The sequence below is a fragment of the Cryptomeria japonica genome, chromosome 3, assembly GCF_030272615.1.
Source record: "Cryptomeria japonica chromosome 3, Sugi_1.0, whole genome shotgun sequence".
Lineage (NCBI taxonomy): Eukaryota > Viridiplantae > Streptophyta > Pinopsida > Cupressales > Cupressaceae > Cryptomeria > Cryptomeria japonica.
The window spans coordinates 362,457,031-362,479,443 of NC_081407.1; the positions used below are offsets into that span (position 1 = coordinate 362,457,031).

At 36.4% G+C, this 22,413-nt stretch overlaps 1 protein-coding gene across 2 annotated transcripts in view; it reads right to left on the reverse strand.

Annotated features, from left to right (window-relative positions):
• LOC131080009 (uncharacterized) overlaps positions 1-22,129 on the reverse strand; it is a 43,761-nt gene extending 21,632 nt beyond the window's left edge. For both annotated transcript variants that reach the window (XM_058018063.2, XM_058018064.2), the window contains exons 1-4: positions 21,873-22,129; positions 21,382-21,673; positions 20,284-20,382; positions 7,931-8,034 (exon numbers count right to left, since the gene is read on the reverse strand). In XM_058018063.2, the coding sequence (XP_057874046.2) occupies positions 7,931-8,034; positions 20,284-20,382; positions 21,382-21,528 (350 nt within the window). In that variant the 5' untranslated portion in view covers positions 21,529-21,673; positions 21,873-22,129. The remainder of the gene's footprint in view (positions 1-7,930; positions 8,035-20,283; positions 20,383-21,381; positions 21,674-21,872) is intronic.
• Positions 22,130-22,413: the final 284 nt, after the last annotated feature.

Here is a 22,413-nt window from a genome sequence, read left to right on the forward strand (position 1 = left end):
GCATAAATGATGACGAGGTGTGACCTTTCACTCACATGGAGAGATATAAAGGAAAGGAGTCTAAAGCATCCAAAGGATCACCATCGATCAGATCAGATCAGAACTGTTATTAAGTTACAGGCAATAACATCCATGTTCTTGGTGGTATGCATGGGGATGTGCTTAATATATGAAGTTTGATAATGTTCTTATGCAGAATTTAATAGTAATATTAATATAGGCTGCAATATGTATGACGGTCATGCTTAATTTGATATGCATTCATAATACATGAAAGATTATTATATTATTGGCCTAGTCTTAATTCATCTACAATGTCCTGTGGGGGGATAGGTTGATGTGTGTAGGGAAATGCGAATAAACCCATCATAAGTGATGGTGAGCCCAAGATGCGTAGGGACGTAGTCCTGGGCCTTGAGGGAGCCTCTTTGTAGTTGGTGTCAGTGCCCTATGACAGTAAATCCCCATCCCTCATTAGGATTAGGCAAGAAGCTAAGATAGGACTTAATATAATGAATGAATGTGTTATGAATACTAATTCGTGTAATAGTTTAAGAGATATGAATTGAAGCATAATAATAAATAGTAATGTGTGTTAATTCATTGGGAAGCAAACAGCCTCCTAGTAGGGGAACATTACACTCTCTCTCTCTCTCTCTCTCTCTCTCTCTCTCTCTCTCTCTCTCTCTCTCTCTCTCTCTCTCTCTCGTCCCTTCGTGGTGAGTGGTGGATCGTTAGCCTTCCGTTGTCACCTTGCTTGTGCACTGGTGAGGTCTTGTGTAGATGTTCTTGTGTGTCATGGTCTCTCTTGCAACACTTATGTGCACATTGTCATGCAAGTGCGACATGTTGTGTCGTATTTGGCATTGAAGTTAAGTTTATTTGGAATGTTCAAAAAAATTATTACTCCAAGTTTTCTTGGATTGTTTCCTCAAGGGTTCCTTGGGGAAGCATTACAAGAAGTGATTGTTGAGTGATTGAAATGATTTGTCAATAGTTGAATTTGACTTGATAGGAATTTACTTGGGTTTTCAAAAAAACAGTGTTTTCCCTTCCTATTTCAAACCCTTGCTTCTTTGCTTTTTTACAATGTCTAGATTCTCTATAATGTTCAAGGCATTATGCAAGGTAGAAAAGATCCCATATGGAAGCCTAGCACACCAAGTGTGATCAAGGGCACAATAACCCACAAATATTGCCAATCAAATACCACATGAAAGGAAAAATCAAACACCACCTTTCTCAAATTATTGGCCAAGATGTCAAGTTGCATGACCAAGTGCACGAAAATATACAACAAGATATGAATGCCCTACTTTCTAGCTATGAAGAGAAGTAAACTGAAAGAAAGAAAGCAAAGCAAGTTGTTGCATAGGTGACACATTCCATGGCAACACCTAATTCATCGAGGGACCTTTTTATTTGACCAGTAGTTTTGGTTTTCCGTATTCCTCGTAACATTCTTGATGCACAACATTTGCTCAAAGCTATTGCTCGGAACCAAGAGAAGCACCATGAGGCAACAATGGCTACAAATCTTTGCTAATATAATGATTTACCATTTAGTGTAGCAAGCAGCCCATTGTGGAATGCATTGACAATTGTTGGTGCAGGATTTAATACACCAACTCTGCAATGATTTTAAAAATGCATTACTTATAGAAGAAGACCAAAAGAAATTATGATGAAAAGAAGGGCTTCAACATTTATTTGATGATTGTACAAATGGCAGGATAGAACCCGGTTAACTTCCTAGTGGTTTCCAATGGCACATTGGTGCTTTTTAGGTACATAGATGAGTTGCACAAAGTCAAGCATTAGAGAGAATTTGTACAATTTGTTGGAGGCAATGGTCCAATTGTTCAAGTTGTCACCGACCATGTAGCCACAAATGTAGCCGTAGGGAGACTTCTTTAGGAGAGGGTATCCTACCATTATTTGGAGCCATTGTGCTGCCCCTAGTATTCATTTAGTGCTTAGCATATTGGTAAAATTTGATAGGTCAAAAGTGTGGTTAATGATACCAAAAACTTAGAAACATCACAAAATTTGTCTAAACCATACTTAGGATGCATTGACAATTGGTGGTGCAGGATTTAATACACCAGCTCTGCAATGATTTTAGTGGATGATTCTTCAAAGAAGCCATTAAAAATGCATTGCTTATAGAAGAAGACCAAAAGAAAATATGATGAAAAGAAGGGCTTCAACATTTATTTGATGACTGTACAAATGGCAGGATAGGACCCTGTTAAATTCCTAGTGGCTTCCAATGGCACATTGGTGTTCTTTAGGTACATAGATGACTTGCACAAAGTCAAGCATTGGAGAGAACTTGTGCAGTTTGCTGGAGACAATGGTCCAATTGTTCAAGTTGTCACCAAACATACAGCCACAAATGTAGCTGTAGGGAGACTTCTTTAGGAGAGGGTATCCTACCATTATTTGCAGCCATTGTGCTAACCCTAGCATCGATTTAGTGCTTAGCACATTAGGAAAATTTGATAGGTCAAAAGTGTGGTTAAGGATACCAAAAACTTGGAAACATCACAAAATTTATCTAAACCATACTTGGGTGTTTAGATTGATGAGAGAACACACCAAAGGAAAGGAGCTTATGCAAAGACTAAAGGGTCACATGAGTTGCCACAAACTTCATCATATTGCAAAGCATTCTAGGGAAAATATCTTCACTCAAGCAGATGGTTGCGACCAATCAGTGATTGGAGTCTCCATATTGCAGAAGGCAGAAGATGTGAAGGTCATAAAGGAAAACTTTGATGATTTGTTCCCAGAGTGCAAAAGAGATACTCAAGTTAGCTTACAAACTTATGACTTATGAATTTCAATTTGTTGTTGTTAATTTTCAGTTAATTTAATTTCTTATTTTCAAATTTTGATCAAGGTTGAGCATTTGGTTGATGAAAATAAAATGCTAATGGGTTATCTCTTTGAGTCCGTGGATAAGGCCACGGAGGCCATACTACATTAATTTCAATTAATTTAATTTCTTATTTTCAAATTTTGATCAAGGTTAAGCATTTGGTTGATGAAAATAAAATGCTAATGGGTTATCTCTTTGAGTCCGTGGATAAGGCCAGGCAGGCCATACTACATTATTATGTTAAGAACAAGATAAAATATGTAATCATTAGGCAAATTATTTATCACAGATGTACCAGCCAATGTGTGATGGGGTACTACTTAAACCTCAAATTGTACTTATTTAATTCCTTTATGGTTTGATAAGGAAATTATGGTGTTCCTTATCACATAATGAGAGAAAATAACACCAAATGAAAGCCTTAAGAAGCACAATTCTAGATGAGTTGTAAGTATACAAGTAACAAGGCTGTGAAGGGGAGGCTCTTTTCTTTATCTCTATGAATTCGAAGGAGGGCAAGCCAACAACCAGATTTAAAATGTAAATCTATCTTTTAATCACACACTTATTTAATGAATGCAATTTTGAATTAATATTACAAAGTTTTATTTAATACTTGTAGTTTTAAAAATGTTTTACTGTAGATTTGAGATAGGAAGATTATTGAACTCAAACACCAAATCTACGAACTCTAACCATCCATCTTTTGTGGCAGCCTTGTATTGTTTAAGCGTGACCATAATTGGAACCTGTTTGAGAACATCCGTAGTAAGACGACAAATATGTTGACCTGCATCAATGACCTTGTCTTTTATGCAAAACATCCTTCGCCATCACACCAAAAAGGTGGAAGGGAAAGAGTCTCATGATACCACTGACTTGGATGATGTTGATCTATATTCTTATTGGATTATTAAAGATATGAATGCCATGTTCATTGACAAAGATTTTACTGAATTGGAGAGAGAAACAAGGGCAACAGTGGAAGTGGAAGCACTGGGAGATAACATGCTTGATGGTTAACTGACTTGTGAGAGATATGATTTAAATTTACCTTCTGATTTCAGATTAAATACTACTAGGAGGGGGAAGAAGTTCTAGATTGTACTAGCAAAATATTTGAAATTCTGAATCTGGAGCCTGTGATGAATCTGACATGTTAGCATGGTTTCATGACAAATTGATAATAAAAATAGAATCATGTATTATTTAAATTCATTCATTATGCTTCTCATGCATTGTTTAAATTTATTTTGTATGTGTGTGCAATTATTTAATTTGCTGGGACTTTTGGGAAGTCTCAAGTCCAAGTCAAGTGATTGGACTGCCAAATTCTAACCAGATCTGAGTTTTCCAACTACACATACAATGTCCTGTTGGACACTACTGCCGTTACGCCAAAAGCTCGAGCTATCAGCGAACGCCACAGCGACCAGAGACAAGGATCCACAGGAGGTGGTTAAGCACATGTCTCGAATCCCGAGGTCAGCGCCAAACGTCTATTACTGACTAGAGGGTGACAATCCCCCGTCAGCACGACCCGCGGGATTCGAACCCGTAACCCAGCGCTCTGATACCACTTGTTGGACACCGCTGCCATTACACCAAAAGCTCGAGCTATCAATGAACGCCACAATGGCCAGAGACAAGGATCCACGCGGTTAAGCACATGTCCCGAATCCCAAGGTCAGTGCTGAACGTCTATTACCGACTAGAGGGTAACATGTCCAACCTGTGGATAAGAGAACAAAAAAAATGTGAATCCAAAGAAATTAAAATATGAGCCTCTAACTCCTTGATGGGAGATAGCATAAGCACACAGAGAAGAATGTAATCAGAAGTCCAATTTATGAGCTGTGAAAACCAGTTTCTGCAAAAAATTAGTTCTTCTCCTCTTGAGAACTCAGCTTCTGCTGAAAATGCTTTCAGGAAAAGCACAGTCCCCCTACCAATTAAGCCTCTTCATCTGCAGTTATAGCTTTTAAAAAAACTCTGTAGAGGTTCTCATTCAATAGAGCAATTACCTTCCCCTTTAGATCGAAGCATATCCTATAGACAAAATTACTAGAGCTTATTACAACATAGAAAAAATAGTGGTAAAATCCTTGCAGCTTTTTGTCGGAAAAGTAAATATAGAATCTTGTTTTATGTAAATATTTGAGTAATGCAAGACTCATCTATGGCCTTGATATCAAATAGATCAACTAAAATCCAACACACACTGGATGGATGCAAAACATATACCAAACTAATGGGCATAGGCTACCATTTGTCTTCAGAAATGGACCCAACAGGAAGGACATTTCATTTATCATCTCTTGGCATTAACTAGAATCTAGATGACACACAACTTCAAACAGAAACATGGAAGGATTTGAAAGGCCAAGCACCAGCCAAATACTTCAAATGAATCTGCACTTCAAACAAACCGGGGACACCAATAAGACATACAATTGATTCTGGTAACTCGACTGTTTTGTAACTGATATGAGATTTTGTATCGATAACCAACATGAAGTGTGTTTTGGAGACCAGTAATGTCTCCCTAAATGTCAGCATATGGAAAAGGAAAAGCCATTTTGAAAATCACAAATAAATGGATACATGCAAAATGCTTTTTACAACGTGTCATTTTAACAAAACTAAAGAACTGTTAAGTATATGTCTTTTTGCTATCATCTACTTCTTTGGCTCCTGGTTATGTAAAGATGATGTATGTTTGAATTTCCTTTAGTTGCATGGGTTGTCTGAGATGTTACTTAAGGATTACAAAATATCTAATCAGCATGGATGGCTGAGACATTTTCTGGGTATCCATCCATCCACAATTCTAATGGGGATGAGCAAAAAGCATCCCACAGCCCTGAGGACATAAATTGCACTTAATCGAATTCCATTAGATAGGGGAATTAAGACCCCTAACACTCCAAGATAGAAGATTTTTATATGACAGAGGGCATTTTCCTTGCACCTTGAAAAGAAGCTATCTGTTCTTTATCGTGAACCAGCATCAACCTTGGTCCTTACAGAATCTTATAACCTTACAACTGTGTTTTCCAACCTCTTCTCTTCTTGACCAATTGGCTTTCCATACCTAGATCCAAGCTGACTTAAACCAAACCTCCCAGATTTGAAAATCAGATCATTCACTTCCTCAGTGCTCAGGCTTGAGGAAGATTGCGATGTTTATGCTCCTTGATAAGGTCCTGGTTCTCCAGCAAGATTCCTCCATCCAAACATAGATCCAAAATAGGGAAAGAAAATTTCACTTACATTAGACAAATCTTTAAGGGTAACATCCACTTGAACCTGAGCATCCACCACAGGGATCTCAGACTCCAACTCCGTCTCCCAAGTAGTCTCTCTTATACAAAACCAAGTGAAAACCAAGATGAATTTTTTCTCTGGAAAGAGCAGCAGATTTAAAGACATTCCAGGAGGGTGATTTTGCTTTATCAGTGAAGAACCATTGATGGTTTTGTAAAACAAGAAACTCTTGCCTAGATTTAGAAGATGCTTTAACTTTCCAAATCCTACCAGTTGGCAGAAGAACAGAGGCAAGCTTAAGACTGCAACCATGGCTTAAAAAGGCATGAGCTAGCAAAATGGCCAATTTTATGACAGGAGATGCAATAAAAAGGACAATTCTCATAGTCCAGCTCTATAATAAAAAAATCTGGAAGTTCAAAGGCGGACTTGTTTAGGTAATGGCAGGTCACGGTCTCTTAATTTTCAGACCAGTGTTGAAAAATGAGTAGGGTCCAAGGAGGAAGGATAAATCTTCACCAAGGCTCCCAAACTTCTGCCAGTGCCTTCTAAACAAGATTGACTCCGGAATTCCAAGGGAAGGAGGAAAGGTCTTACCCATATATCAGCCAAGGATGACAGAAGCTCCCCACAGAAAAGATTTGAAGGCCTAGAATTTCAACTCTGCAGAGAAGCCTCCCAAGCATAAGAAACAAAAAGCTCCTTTGCCTGGTAAGCTTGGATGTAATTTTAATCAATAGGAATAATAAAAAATCAGACCTCCAAATTCCTTCAGCTCAGGAGCAGATGACAGAGCCAGAAAACCATTTACCCTTACAAGCACCTACCATTGCCAGCCAAGACAAAGAACATCTCTTTGCCTCTACAATAAAACCTAACAAAAACTCTGTGGAACACATTTCTGACACTGCCTGGACGTGAATCTAGGGTTTTCCATCCACAGATCAAGGCCTTGCCTTCCTGTACCTTACATTCCTGTGGGGGAGTCCTGTTTGTCCCTGTAGCAGGGCTATCATACAGCAACCAACCCTTGCTGCACCTGGAATGTTGAGGACCTCCAAGAATGAAGGTCTCTTCAACCTACCTGTTCACCACCTAAATGAATTTGAAATCTACAAATCCCCCATCTTATTTGTTCATCACATAAATACAATGTCATTTGACAAACCTTGTATATAAACAGCATTTTAATAAGCAATAAATAAATAAAACACTATAATTTTAAATACCTTGAGTTTATAAATAATGATTTATAACTTAGGTTAAGTTCATTTAATTTGTCTTATAAACATTAAATAACTATCAGCAGAACCCTGCCATGCGTTCATCCTGAAAACAGCCCACAAATGTTAGGTCCTTAATAGAACAATCAGAAAACAGCAGTTACAGGAGGTTCTGGGAAAGGAACCAATGGTTAAGAACATGATATGTTTTTAGAAGTATAAGAACCAGGTATAGTACCAGAATCTGAGAGTTCCAGGGAAGAAGCTGCTTCAGTTTAGGTTTGGAGAGGGATTGTGTAGAATCGGGCAACTTAGATCAAAAAGTTTGAGAATAATTTCCATCTAACAATAAATTATTAAATTTATGTGTATGACCTCTAAATCTGTTTATCGAAGAATGATAGAATCAAGGAGACATTTAGTTAAGGGAAATTATGAGGTAAATAACAGATAGTTTGAAAATACAACTTCAAAAAATTGCAAAAAGATTTACATGTTAAATTCTTTATTTACATAAAGTTGAAAAATCAAAACAGGTGGATGAATTAAAAATAACCTTCTAGCCATCCTTAAGTGCTGCCGATACTCTGCAGTACTGCTAAGTGCATAGCAGCCAAGCAAAAATTCCCAAACTTCAGCTCTTACAGATGGATCCACACCCTGATCATTCAAAAATACAGAATTCTTTAGCCAGCATGCAAATAAGAAACCAATTATAGAAAACAATGTGCATTAGCATCAACATCAAAAAGAAGAAAACTTTTGACAATAATAGATCCAAATGTGCAGTGGTTCATGATCATAACCATATCTACAATAACTTGGATTAAGTTTGAAAACAAAAAACTACACTTGAAAAAGGCCTGCTCATTTCTGTAAAAGAAGCTTCCATGTTGTGCAATACTACAAATAGGAGGTTTTGTGCCAATGTTTGAGTACCCATTGTAGACCCCTAAATTTGATTAATTTAATTAACTGAATCTAGTTATCCCGAGTGCCTTTAATTAGATAATTACGCATTATTTAATTAATTAGTGTTCCTTCCTTCCTTCTAGCTAATTAATTTTATTAATTATGCTATAGTCCTCTTTTAATTAATTATTTGATAATCATAAATCAGTTAATTAATTAAATTTGACCCCTTCTTCTATTAAATACATCAAATAAATAGTTTGATTATTTAATTCATTTTGACCTTTCCTCTTAATTCCCTCATAGAATTAATCAAGTAAATTAATTAATTCTATTTCCCCACGTCTCCTAACTCTAACCCTCATTTAACTCTTCTCCTAACATAACCCACCTAGCTAACCACAGGTTTCAGTCAACCTTATCCCCTTGCCTTTACCATATGTGTGCACATTCCCAAAATGTCCCAAATTTCCTAGAATGTGGGGAAATTTCCTAAAATTTGGGGAAATATCTCAAAATTCCTAATATATGGGAATATCTTCATTTTGGAATAGACCCTTCCTATTTCGGTGTCTCTCTCCCAGATAGGCATGTGTCCTCAAGGACAAATGTCATCCCTCCCCATGACACTTGTCCTTCTTAAGGACATGTCATTTTCATCCATGACACTTGCCCTTCTCAAAGACAAGTGTCTCATTTTCATGCCTCCTCATCTCCCATCCTAGCCTATTTAATCCCTTCATTTTCCTTCACAGTCCATCCACTTCCATGCTATCATACTGTTATAATGCCAATTTAATTACTCACATCCATACACTTTGCATCCAATTTAGCTTGGTTTTTTGCATATCCAACCATCATGGAGCACATTCAAGCACCTTCAAGCACCCTTGGAAGCATATATCGAGCACACATCCAATCAAAGGATTGGTTTGCATTTTAATTGCTTGTTTTTTATTTAATCTAATTTCCTTTCTTAAGCGTCCTTATCTTGAGTGTTTGATTGATTTATGTTTTGCTTAGATTGTTAACTTAGTATTTCAATCATTTTATTTGCACACATTTTTACTCACGCACCTGTGTCCAATACATTCATTTATATTCCCAATTATAAGAGAAACAGAAAATCAATTAAAAATTACATCAGACGCATACAAGTAAAATCCACCTGTAAATAAACACTCTCAGAAAAGAACAGTTAGACATACCCATTGTTGCTTTCTTGTATTGTCTCTCAATCATTTGGTGCCTACTGATCCCCAAATTTCCACAGCTACATTATAGTTTATTGATCAATAAACCTTATGAGAAAAGGGTATTTCTTCCTAGATAGTCATGGCGGTGGAGTTGGCATTCCAAAAAATGTGCTGATAGCTTAACCATAGTAGGCATGTTCATGGAAAATGTAATACAAGAGGTTCAAACTGAAAAAAAATAAAAATTATTTCCAATTCAATATCCTAAAGCAGGGAGCTTTTTATATGTACAATTGAAAGAAGGCAAGGGAATGTAGATTTTTTTAATATGAATTCCTACTGTGAGATTAACCAATTATTGCAGAATCGCAGATACAATTATGCATGTCATCAGCCAGAAAAGACAAGGAAATTATAGAGGAACTTGCAATATATTTAGGTGGTTGATGAGTTGAAATGAAAGGTAGATAATATAAATGCTCAAGAGGAAAATCAGACTATCCATTGCATTGGATAAGAAGAACAGAAAATTCCTTGCTTTGGAGAGGAAAGACATAAGTTAAATGATTGACTCAAAGCATCAAACAATGCTCTGATCTAAAACGGGTCAGATTTTCAGTACAACTGCAGGATGAATATGTCTAATATGATAAGTGAAACATTTGAGACCTGGGGCCATATTTACTTCAAAGGATTGGAAAAATAACAGCTTATGGGTATACAGTATATTTCCTCAATAGAAAAAATAACCCAGTAAAATAATGTACTTGAAGGATTGGATAGGGATCAACTACCTCCTCCAGAGGCTTAGTTTACTCCTGAAAAAGAAGAGCCTGCCCATTTTCTTTGTCCTTTTATGTGTGTATGTGTGGCACAAGGTGTGGAGGAGGGTAGATACAAATAGACTTGCAGTGTTTATAGACGTGAGCCTTGATTAAGGGAACTAAATTATGATTTTGAGATAGTAGAGATGTTCATAGAAAAACAAAATACAAATACGCAAGGCCCAATTCTACATCAAATAAACTTGAGCCAAAAAATTTCAGGAGAAAAAAAAAATAACAACATATAGAACTCTTTCAAATCAAATATCCCAAAGCATGCAAAACTTTTTCATAGAGAATATTTCGATGTAGAATCAACTAAGTTTGGAGGTAGTGATTCACCATTGAATTGCTCTACCTAAACAAGGTTTAAATACATATAAGAAGAAAATAAAAATCGCGTGACTTCTTTTTTTTTTCAATTTGGAAGTTATTCTTTTGCTGTGGGTTCCTTTTAGCTATCATGCTACCCTCAGTAAATATGCATAGAAATTGTGCTCGTTTATCCAATCATCTCGTTTTATGATTTCTTGTCATTGTAAACATCCATTGCAAATATCTTTTTCATATTTACATTTTGCTGAACAAACACTTGGACCCAGCATAATTTTACAGAAATTAAAAAAATAAACGTCAGCAGCTGCCCTCGTGGCCATATGTAAAATCCTGGCTGTTATTGACACATGCTATGGTGTTCCAAATATTGTATATCTTTTATGGGTACCAGCATATCAAGCACTAACACATCAGCAACTGACTTCTTTCAAAGGTCAAGATTGTTCAGGAAAGCTAGGCTGGAAGAGATTTGAAAAAAAGAATAAATGGGTTGTTGAACATGCTAGCAACAAATACACCAAATAATCTTGCTTTGCTTCTCTTGAAACTGCATCGTATGTCTAAAACAGTGTCTAGCATACCCGAAACAAAATTAACAGTGCAAAATTGATGAGATATGAAACGTCATAGGTGTTGAGAAATTCACTTTAAGTAGGTAAATAATTAGGAATATTATGTGTTTTCCTGTAACTGTTACCAGAACATATGAAAGGCAGGAAAAATTAATGCCATTCCTATGATATTCTCAAAAGAATGTAGTTAAACAAAAATATTCAAAAAATACATATTTAGAAGCCACAAATAATTTACCAAAGGTAAGAAGCAAGAATAAGCAATATCAGATGGGATGAGCTCAAGTGGTAAATCATCAAAGCTTTCATAATGAAAACCCATGTTCAAATCCTCAGGGGGCATGTTACATGCTTACATGTGCAAATATTGAATGTCGAATCAAGTAATTACCACTGTTCCCTGGGGACAAATGCTCCCTAGTTTTTTGTCATATCCTCAAAAGGGGTGCCTCAGGGGGACAGGTAGAACGTCCCCTCCCCATTCCTTCTATTTGTTAGACTTTTTGGGGATGTCCCAAGGAACCCCCTGTATATATCTACATCCTTCGCTTGGGAATGCCAGGGAGCACCAGGCTGTCCCAGAGACATTCTGATATCCTCACGCACAGTTAGCCTTTAAAATGAACAAAAAAAATTGTTCACCTGTATTCTCATTTTTTTTCTGTTGACAAGTATGATCAATGCTGACTCCACAGTTCAAGAAAAACTACAAGAATAATTCAAAAACAATTATGGTCATGCCCGTTGCCTGTTACTGATAATGTCAATGATACATCAGACAAGTGGCCTCATCTATGTTTTTTTGTCCAGGACTGCATACTGACAGACAAAACGCTGTAAATTCTTTCAAGCAAAAATAATTTGAATGTTAAGCAGTGTTAAGCTTCAAATCTTGGTTGAATTTGATGAAATAGATACCCCTCGATCATGGCATCTAAACCGAAGGGTGCCCCAAACCAAAAAATGGAAAATGATAATTTGGCATAAAAATAATATAATCTTGAAATCTTCATAAAAATCATCTTATGATTAAAATATGTTTACCTCCTCATGACCGTTACTTTCCGATATTCTTCGCAGAAAATTTTGTCTAATGCAAATGTCATTTTTAAGATTAAGGAACAGAATGTAATCCCTGAATCCTAGAAGACAAACCAGACATGCCAGTAAGAAGGAAATGACACACTATATCCAACAAATAGAAAGTCAAACTGACTACCTGTAGAAATTTGAAAATTCTAAAAGCTACTGACTGTCCTAAAACACATTTGCTGCAACACATAAATATTACCAACAAAGGGTAAATATGTGCATTCGTTTCATGTACAATTTATACACTTCGGAAATAGAGATAAAGCAGGGAGACATTAGCCACAAAGGCAAACACCAAAAAGACAGATCTGGGGAAATAATATTTGAATCTACGCTTTCCTTTTGCCAGGGCCATTCTCATGAGGACATCATCAGCCTCAGCTTTGGCCCTTTTATAGGGATCGACAGGATTATCCCTTCTACTCCTGACTGATGTTTAATCCAAAGCTTTGTTCTGCATCAGCACTTGTCTTTTGGTTTCATCAACCATTTCTTTTGACTTCAGAACTTCCTTCTACGGGAATATTTTTCTACTGTCTTTGTATTATCTGACTTGCCTAATGTTTACCCAATTGGACTTTTCTTCCTTTTATTAGGTTTTTCTTCCTATATTTAATATAGAAGCTTCTAGTACTTTATTTTTATTGCTGAGTGTCCCTTTTGAATTACTTTTTTATTATTATAATTTATACCCATACTTGTGAATCACATTGACCTACTTCAGTACTTATAATAAGAGCCACGCATTTAATAATGGAATTATATAAAAAATAATATAGATCTCACAAAACACAAGAGATGTCTGTAGACTAAGATGCCCTAATATCCAATATATGCAAAAACAGAATAAACCCTTGAGGTAGGGTAACACCATATAATACTCATTATGGAAGAAGCCACTCCACACTATATCTGCAAGAGATCCCAAATACAATATCATACTTCACACCTATCCTTACAATGATAATCAAGTTCTTTATATAAACCTCCTCTAATAATACAATGGAGGGGCAATCCTAACGAAGGCCTATTCATCACAATATATAATTAATTACAGAAGTTATCCACGTGACCTAATATAAGTTATAGAACTAACTTAAGGGATATGTGCCATCTGTCAGCATCTCCAATTAACTAAATACATTACAATATCTTATCCTTTGGTACATAACACACCATCCCTCCTTGACATGTTTTGTCCCTGAACCATGAGAAGAAGCCAAATAGTATGATAGCCGCAAGTTATTACAAATATGACACCATGACCAATCATCCAACCATCCATTGTTGATCCTTGCCATGGCTTTTGCTTGGCAATGCCTAGATCTCATCCTGAAGCCATATTTTGTTGCACCCATTTGATTACATTCCTTAACATAATGAGTCCTTCTTTGCTTCCATGAGTAGCCATTAATTCTATGATACCTCTAATTGTTGTAATTTTACTTTGATTCCATGTAGGTCCATAGTGATTGGCTAATTGATTCGCTATACTATCATTCCTCCATGATTCTTGCCTCTCACAATGACATGAATTCCTATATACTGCACCCTATATCACTAGAACTTTTTTTGGTTCACCATTTTTTGCCACTTGTTTTGCTGTCCATTGAATAGAATTACTTATCTTTTTTTTATCAATGTCTAGCTCCTCTCGGTCTTCCTCTAGTTCGCTAGTACAATCTTCATGAGATTGCTGATCTTGCTCTTCCTTGAATTTCTTCTGGATTTCATTATATGTAACATTTTCCCTCATATAACAAAGCTTCATGAATGTCTTTTGCAAATTAATGTTTATTGTTCCCACAAATTCTAACCAAGGATAACCAAGAACAATATCCAACACATCCATATCCAAAGCATGAAAGTTGAATGCAAAACAAATCTATCCATAGAAAACTTTAAATCCTCAAAAAATTCAATATTTGTACCCAATATTTGACAATCCTTGGTGTTCTTTGCTTGTACATGTAACTTCTTGACTATTTCCATGTTAATGAAGTTATACTTGCTGCTAGGGTTGATAGAGACAATAAATTGAAGGATTGAATCTTCCTTCCTTCGAGATAAACTGCATATACTTGTATCCTCTCCTCCATCCACCTTCTTTTTCTTCTTCTTCCTCTTCTACATTTGGAGTCCACATGTCTAAGAAAGCTTGCTCTAGTTCATCCAAAGAAGAAAAAAAAATTTAACATTGGTGTAAATTATCACTTAGCTTCACCACCTAGAGACAATGAAAAAGGTACTTTCCATACCATGCTTTTACCATAAAATTATACCTGTACCACCATTCTAATGCATCCCCAGTTCCATCAAAATTAGGAATCTTTATGCCAAGCTATGGTAGATCATGCAAAGTCTTACCTGGTTCCAAACAAAGGCTCAAACCCTTTCAATATAGCCAACGGATCAAGCAAAGTCAATATAGCCAGCCTCTCTACCTTTTAGTAGTCTTGTTTCTGTTGCTCCTTTAGAAAACTAACTGCCACATTGTAGAGTTTCAGTTTAAAAGATTCAAAACCATAAGCAAGGGAGATACACAGACTCCACGAATCTCCTAACCTGGCTGAGGTTCAAATAAATTAATTTTGACTTGACACTAGCTAACCTCTGCCGAGCCCAACTAACATGTAAATTACTGCAATGTTGCAATGCCTCATTTCACCAGTTAAAAATACATTAGTTGTATTTTGTAGTCCAATTCACAGATTTTGGTCATTCAACCACATTACTATAATTATTTTCTTTATTTTTACAGTGACCAAACAAGTGATATTTGTTTCTCAAGTGAGCCAACTGGGATAAAAGCAAAAACAAGAAATGTGAAAAGCCATATTAATAAAGTATCTAGTCCTTGATTTACCACATTTAAGTATCTTCTGCTTAACCTTTGCAAGAATTTAACAAATTATGCTTCCAGCAACAATTCACGTGCCAACTCAGCTTCTGCATCAACAGCACCAAACTTATGTCAATGATAGCAGACCAAAAGTCACCTTTTGCATCAATGCTGACATTTAACATTGGCAACAACAACAATCTCACTAACTCCCTCTTCCTCTCCAACTGATCTGCCATAATAGCAGACCAAAAGTCAGTTTTTGCATCAGTGCTGACATTTAACATTGGCCACAACAACAATCTCACTGCCTACCTCTTCCTCTCCAACTGATCCAGGGCCCAGGATGGTATGTGGTGGATAGACACACTCGGTGGACTAAATGTGCTACAGCAGAAAAATAAATTATTAAATCTGGATAACAGAGGCTGAGAACTAAATCAAGGTGCAAATGACAAGGTAAAGAAAGATTAACAGAAAAAGTTGGACACTTCAAAGAGAACTATAATACAAAATTCTATTATACAAACTCCTGTACATGATCCAAGAGGTTATACCAATAACTTTTGTGTTCTACACTCCAAAAGAACGGCAGCTTACAGTATTACATGTTTATAGAGTGAACGAGCAATTGGTCGGTTACAAGACTGCATGCAGCTCTAATCAATGATAGTTCCAATGATGAGATTCCTTAAAGTCACTATTACATAGGAATGTTGCTGCAACTGTCTATTGTTTTGTCAGAACATTTGCCACAAGATGAGTCCGGAAAGATTTGAGAGGTATTAGACTGTCACATTACCGCCATGTGTTCTCCAGATGATAACAAAGCTGCTATCAGAGCCATGAAATCCAAGTGTCAGCCCTGACAAAGTTATGCACTCCTGAGTATCATTGATCCTCATCAATCACATGACACAACGTCCACAAATGACCAAAGCAGGTAAATGGGACTACCACATACAAGTATAACTGGACATAATAGTAAGGTACAAGGGTATAAAAATAATCCAAGTAATTGGAAAGCAGCTAAACAGTTAAACTATGCACAGATAACAAGAGGGTGTAAATTGAAAATGGATAACAATAGCCATATAACTAAGTACAGATAGAAAAGACCATGAAAGGGAAAGACCCTTCAAGGAAACAAGAAACTACTGAAGATCAAAACTGTAGACCAAGCTGAAAATCTTATCTCCACTCAGAGCATGTAAAATTACTCACTGACAGAAAAGGGTTTGTAATTATTCTTTAACAGTGATGAAATGAGAGGTACAGCGTGGACTCACTGCAAGGAATCTAGATATAGGGTGAAGGCAGGATGCAAATATTGTATTGAGGGCATACATGGAGGCATAAACCAAATGAATTACCACCTTACAAGGATCTCAGTCAACATGAAGCCATGTCCTCGAGTTGACTGTTGAACCAAAGCTAATGAGGAAGATGAATCCATACTTAAAAGTGATTTTAGGGGAAAAGATATATGAAAAGAACAAGGGATGACATAGTGAAAAAAATTATCACTCAAATCATCTCTCTCATTCTTATCCTTTTGCTCAAGCCTCACTTGAAAGTACCAGTTGGAATTCAGCCCCAACATGAACAAAAGGCTTCAAAAAATGTGGTTCTATTTGAACTTGCAATGCAATATAGCAAGGTCTTCATATTAGTTGGAAATGATTGGCGCCACTGCATTTTGAGTTGCACAGTTCAAAGCCCCTACTATTGCCAATATTAAAGGATTGGTTTTGCATGAAACACTATCAAACATTAGCAGATTAATTGAAGACTCTGGAGTAACGTGCAGTTTGACGAACAACAGTCCTGCATTGACTCAAAGCAAGGAATATAGCAAAGGTGAAGGCAGTATGCAATATCATATTAAGGGTGCACAAGGACGCATAAACCAGATGAAATAACACCTTGTAAGGATTCGCAATCGACATGAAGCCATTTCCGCGAGTTGAGCCAAAAGTAATGATTATGATAAATTCATACTTGAGGATATTGCAGGGAAAAAGGAAAGAAATGAACAAGGATTGAAATACGGGATGTTTCTTCTCCCCATCTTTTAGATACCACTACTAACAAATACAATGTGTTGCTACTAGTCCTTCCAACACAGACTTAAATCACATCCTTTCTTCCATTCCTAGCACTTGAGGCTCAGTGGAAAGCACCAATAAAATTGAGCACAGAAAGAGCAAACAATCAAAAAATATTGGCTCTATTGGAACTTCCAATGAAATGTGACAAGGTCTCTATATTAGGTGGTGAACTGACACCAATGCTCTTTGCAGCACACAGTTCAAAGCCCCTCCTGTTGCCAATAGTAGGATTGATGCGGGGTGAAACTCTACTGGACACGTGAATTAATTTACGACTCTAAAGAAATGCACAATATGACAAATGAATGTTGTACAATAATGTCCGGTGGATGGACCAATTGAAAAGTTGACAGTTTTTTATTTTCTTGATTATTCCATGTGAGAAGCTGATTTTTTAAAACTCTGTTGATTCTTTGCATAAAATTACAATAAATAAGTACAATTTTTTATGAATAATTTATTGGAAGTTGTGTTAAAGCTGAGTGCACAAAATAAAGTATCAAGGGCAATACTAACAATTTACATGGCTGCATGACAACAACCTATGAATAAGTGCCCTAGTAAGTTCTGGACTCCTGGACTCTTTGTTCAGCCCATTGGACTAATCTCATGTTATAGGACAAAACTCCATAACCAAAACATCTACAACTATCCAAGGGTCAACTTGATGAGAAATAAAATGGACAAACAAGAGATGTCCAACCTGTGGTCACATGATGTGCCATGAATTTCATTTGCTTTCAGGCTAGTTACGAGAAATACATAAAACTAGAAAATGATATCTGTCAGTGAGAAACCGACAACTTCCACATGTTCCAGGAAGACAGGCATAATTCATGTTGAAGAGTATGTTTTGAAGAATTAATTTAGAGAGCACTTGCTCAAGATTCTTCAACAAGCAGATGGTTATAAGCCTACTGGCTAATTTTAAGAGGTCATGGGTAGAGCATAGGAAGCCAGTAGAGCTGTCACGCTGTGTATCAGGACACGGACAGAAAGCACCATCCCTAATGGGATATCATTTATAGTAAACAGGCAAAGACTATTTCTAAGGTTGTAAGTTTGTTAGAAGCAATTCTGTACTACTTGAATCCAACACTATTTCATGATAAGTCCTGAAACAGTGTTAAAGAGGATCTAGAACGCTTATACAACTGCATAGAGAGGATAGTGTTCAATGAGATCAAAAAATAATCCAAAAAGATAAGTAATTTTATACAAGGTCAGAGGACCTTTCTGCTGATTTAATCATGGAATGCAAGGAAGACTATCACCTGTAAATTTCGAGAATCAAGTCTAGTAAGCGTTAATACCTTAAAATTGTTCTCTTTCATTGTCCTTCATCCTTTTAATAGTTTAAATTTAAGACCTACTTTTCAGTATATGGTGGGAGGATTATGGCCCTTGGGCACTTGAACTTATCAAGATTCCTTGAGCTTTAACTAATTTTGGGTGTATATCCAATCAGATTGTGTTTGAAATCATAGCCTCCAAGTAGCATAACCAATGGTTCCAAAATGCATTACATATTTTGTCCACGTCATACACAATTGGAAGGAACCAAGACCAATACAATTCAACTAGACAATATTAATTGAAAATCAAATGGGATCATCAAGACTATGGGGTCCACATTTACAAAGGAAAAACTTGATTGATGGAATCAAGTAAATGTGAAGTCTAATGCAATTTGCAAAACTGTAGAACTTCAAACAGGACCATTGTTAAGAACAGATTTCCAGTTTCTAGGGCACAGAGTCATACATTTTTATAGCCACAAGAGCTATTACGAATTCAAAGTTGTGCCTTTGGGTTATCCAGCGCTCCTCCAATATTCAAGGTGATTATGAATGGTATGTTTCTGTGACCTAAGATCCCTTGTACTTGTGTCCTCTACTTGGATATCAATATTTGTACTTGATATGTATATTTTTGGGTTTTATTCACTTTCAGTTTACCCTCTGTTGAATTGTTTACTGTTTAGTGACTTTCATACCTAAGGTTCTTCCACCCTAATTCTTCCCTTGTACTTGTGTCCTCTACTTGGATATCAATATTTGTACTTGATATGAATATTTTTGGGTTTTATTCACTTTCAGTTTACCCTCTGTTGAATTGTTTACTGTTTAGTGACTTTCATACCTAAGGTTCTTCCACCCTAATTCTTCTCTTTCGAGTCCTATTGACCTACTTTGGTCATTTATGGCCATTTTTATAATTTCTTTCGTTCTTTCTTTTTAATGATTTGTTTGTATAAAATATTAAATGACCAAAAATAGCAAGTAATTTCAAAATGTTTAGAATACATTTAGTAACAATAAGTTCTACATTCGGGGATATGATGGTATCACACAGGCTGTTGGGGTTTTGAATTTAGCTCTTGAATATTGTTAGTCGGCTGGTTAGTATGAATTTTGTGGTATGGGTGTGCTGGGTTGACAGTGGAATGTAAAACAGATATATCTGACTTTTCTATGTACAAGCTTTTTCAAATATTGCCGATCAAAAAAAAAAACAATAAGTTCTACATGCAAAGAGCTGAAAATCTTAACCATTCAATTTTGAAAGACATAAAAGTGAACCCAAAAAATATTCCCAATAATTATTGGCCAATCATACGCAAGATTTTAAATTGTGAAATCTCAATCTAGGATGACACAAAAAGGTAAGAGTTATTGTAATTGACAATGTATAAGTTAGAAGGACAAGCTTTTGCTTTAACAGCCTGGCAATTTTCTCATAAGGTTCATGATAACATTGCAGACTACAAGTAATCCACACAGATATGCAATTGCCCATATGTGCTTCCATCTTGGGTGTCAAACATTCAAGTCAACTACCACATTACTTAGTATTGACAAAAAGAGTAAGCTATAAAATTAATTTCATTCCATACATAGTAGCATAAGTAACTTGCAAAATATGATTAAAAGTATGCATGCATATTACACTAACCAGCAATGGTAAGGCAAATAGCATTTATCAAGGTCCTGTACCACTTTAAGGTCAAGAAAGAAAACTAACCCCCAAAACAATTGTCTTGAGTGCCTTTGTGAACCCCACAGGCTTGCCTTCACTGTCAAATGCTGCTCGCCATCTCTCTGGCTTAAGTATCTTACTTCCCTGTATCATAAGAGCATTGAAATTATCTAAACTAAGAAGTGTATTCCTTTCCCTTAAACCAATCTCAGTGAAGCAGTCGGCAAAAGCTACTCTAAACATATAATTACTAGATAAGAAAAAAGACAAAACCCTCAGAAATGTATACTTGAATAAAAATATTGCGTATAGTAAAGTAGGCAACAGCATTGGAAAGAGCTATTTGCCTCGAGATAAAAAAATGAAAAGACAATCTAATAGGTTATTATACAGATTGTCCAATATATTGCTGATTGTAACAGTGAGCAATTAAAGTGAATCGGAACACCTGGAATTAAGATTCCAATTCATCCTATTTAGCGTACGAGTCTATCTTAGGGTAATTGTAGAGCTTTATAGGAGGATCTACATTAGACAGCAAAAACACATTTCTCAAGGATTCCTAGATGCTAATGTGGTATTCATGCTAGTGGTGGCAGATGAGTTGGCTTTCAATGGATCACTGATGCAAAGGTAGAATGACCGCACGACCAGCTTATTTGCTAAAGCACAATTATGTACCATATGACGGAGATTCTCCATATATTTTCCAACTAACCCAAACAACACCTCTTTGGAATGAACAGGTACTTCGTCCCCAATGTTTGAAGTGATGGTTATGCTGGTAATAGCACACAAGTTAGCTTTCAATGAAACGGTGATCTGAAGATAGTATGTCTATGTGGCTGGTTTCTCGGCCAAAAAGAAAACTTTTACACAAAAAACATTGTACACAAATTCTCCAAACAGCGCAATTCTGTACGATGACTAGTGCCCCCGAATACCAGTGAGGTAGTTAGGTTTTCAATGATCCCAAAGGCAGTTTATAGCAAAAATAGAATTTTTGTACCGTTACACAAATGGAAATGGTTGGCCTTTGACTAATTCAGACTAAAAGAGTGGGTGAAAAGACAACATACCAGAACGTGACAGCTAGATTCAATGAGCGAAAGGGATCGTCCAACTAAAAACTATGAAACATACCTTGGAAGGCGAATAGGATCCTCCCCTGCTCTTCCCCTTGCCCTTCCCCCTCCGATCCCGATCACCAACAAAGGAAGCAACCCTGCACAAATTGACTGGTCCTCCTCCACCACAAACCCATCCACTGTCCTGCCAATCCCCAGACATGGCACAGGCAAATCCCCCCCTCCTCCTTCTCCTCCTCCTCCTCCTTAAATCCTTCACCTCATCTTTCAATGTTCCAATTACACGAGTCCCGCACTTCTCTCCAATGCACACCCTTTTCCTCCACTTGTTTTTCTCGTCATAGATCCTGTCAATCAAACAATCCCACATTTTAATTTTTTAAATTCGCTTGAATTAATCGCCCACCACAGATGCACTATACAAATGACAATGTCACATTGTCCAATCTAATCCAATCCAAACGGAATAGAAGAATGCCATTAATGATGACAAAACAGGTGGGTTTCAACTATCAACTGCAGATTCACAAACTAAGATTAAAATACCTAAAAATAGCCCACTGTCATTCTTCTCGCGCCCAGGCAACTACATGTAATCTGCAGTCCGGCCGGCGTCTCAAAAACCAGAAAACCTTCTAAGGCGTGGTCACACGGAGATTGGCTTTGGTCCCTACTCTATGTGACCGCCGGCTTATGACTGGGCCAAAACAATTCAGGACATTATTTTACAACAAAACTAATTTCACAGACCGTAGCAACAGTTGACCTCGGATTCTCATTTATATTAATTTTTTGCATTTGTATGTGCCATAAAAATAGTAATCATCATTCTTTATGTGCAATCGTTGCTGTGATTATGTCATATAAGGACAGATAATTATTCTTATTGGAGGGTTTGTCCAACAGAACTTTTGGAACAATTAAAAACTGTAAATTTGTTAGTGTTTTCCTTAAATATAGTTCTTAAATATAGTTATTAATAGTACAGTTAAAAATAAAAATAATTTATATATTAATTTAATAATGTATAATTGTAATAGAAATAATGGGTTCTTGGTTTATTGGTGAGTTGAATGGTTTTGAATGA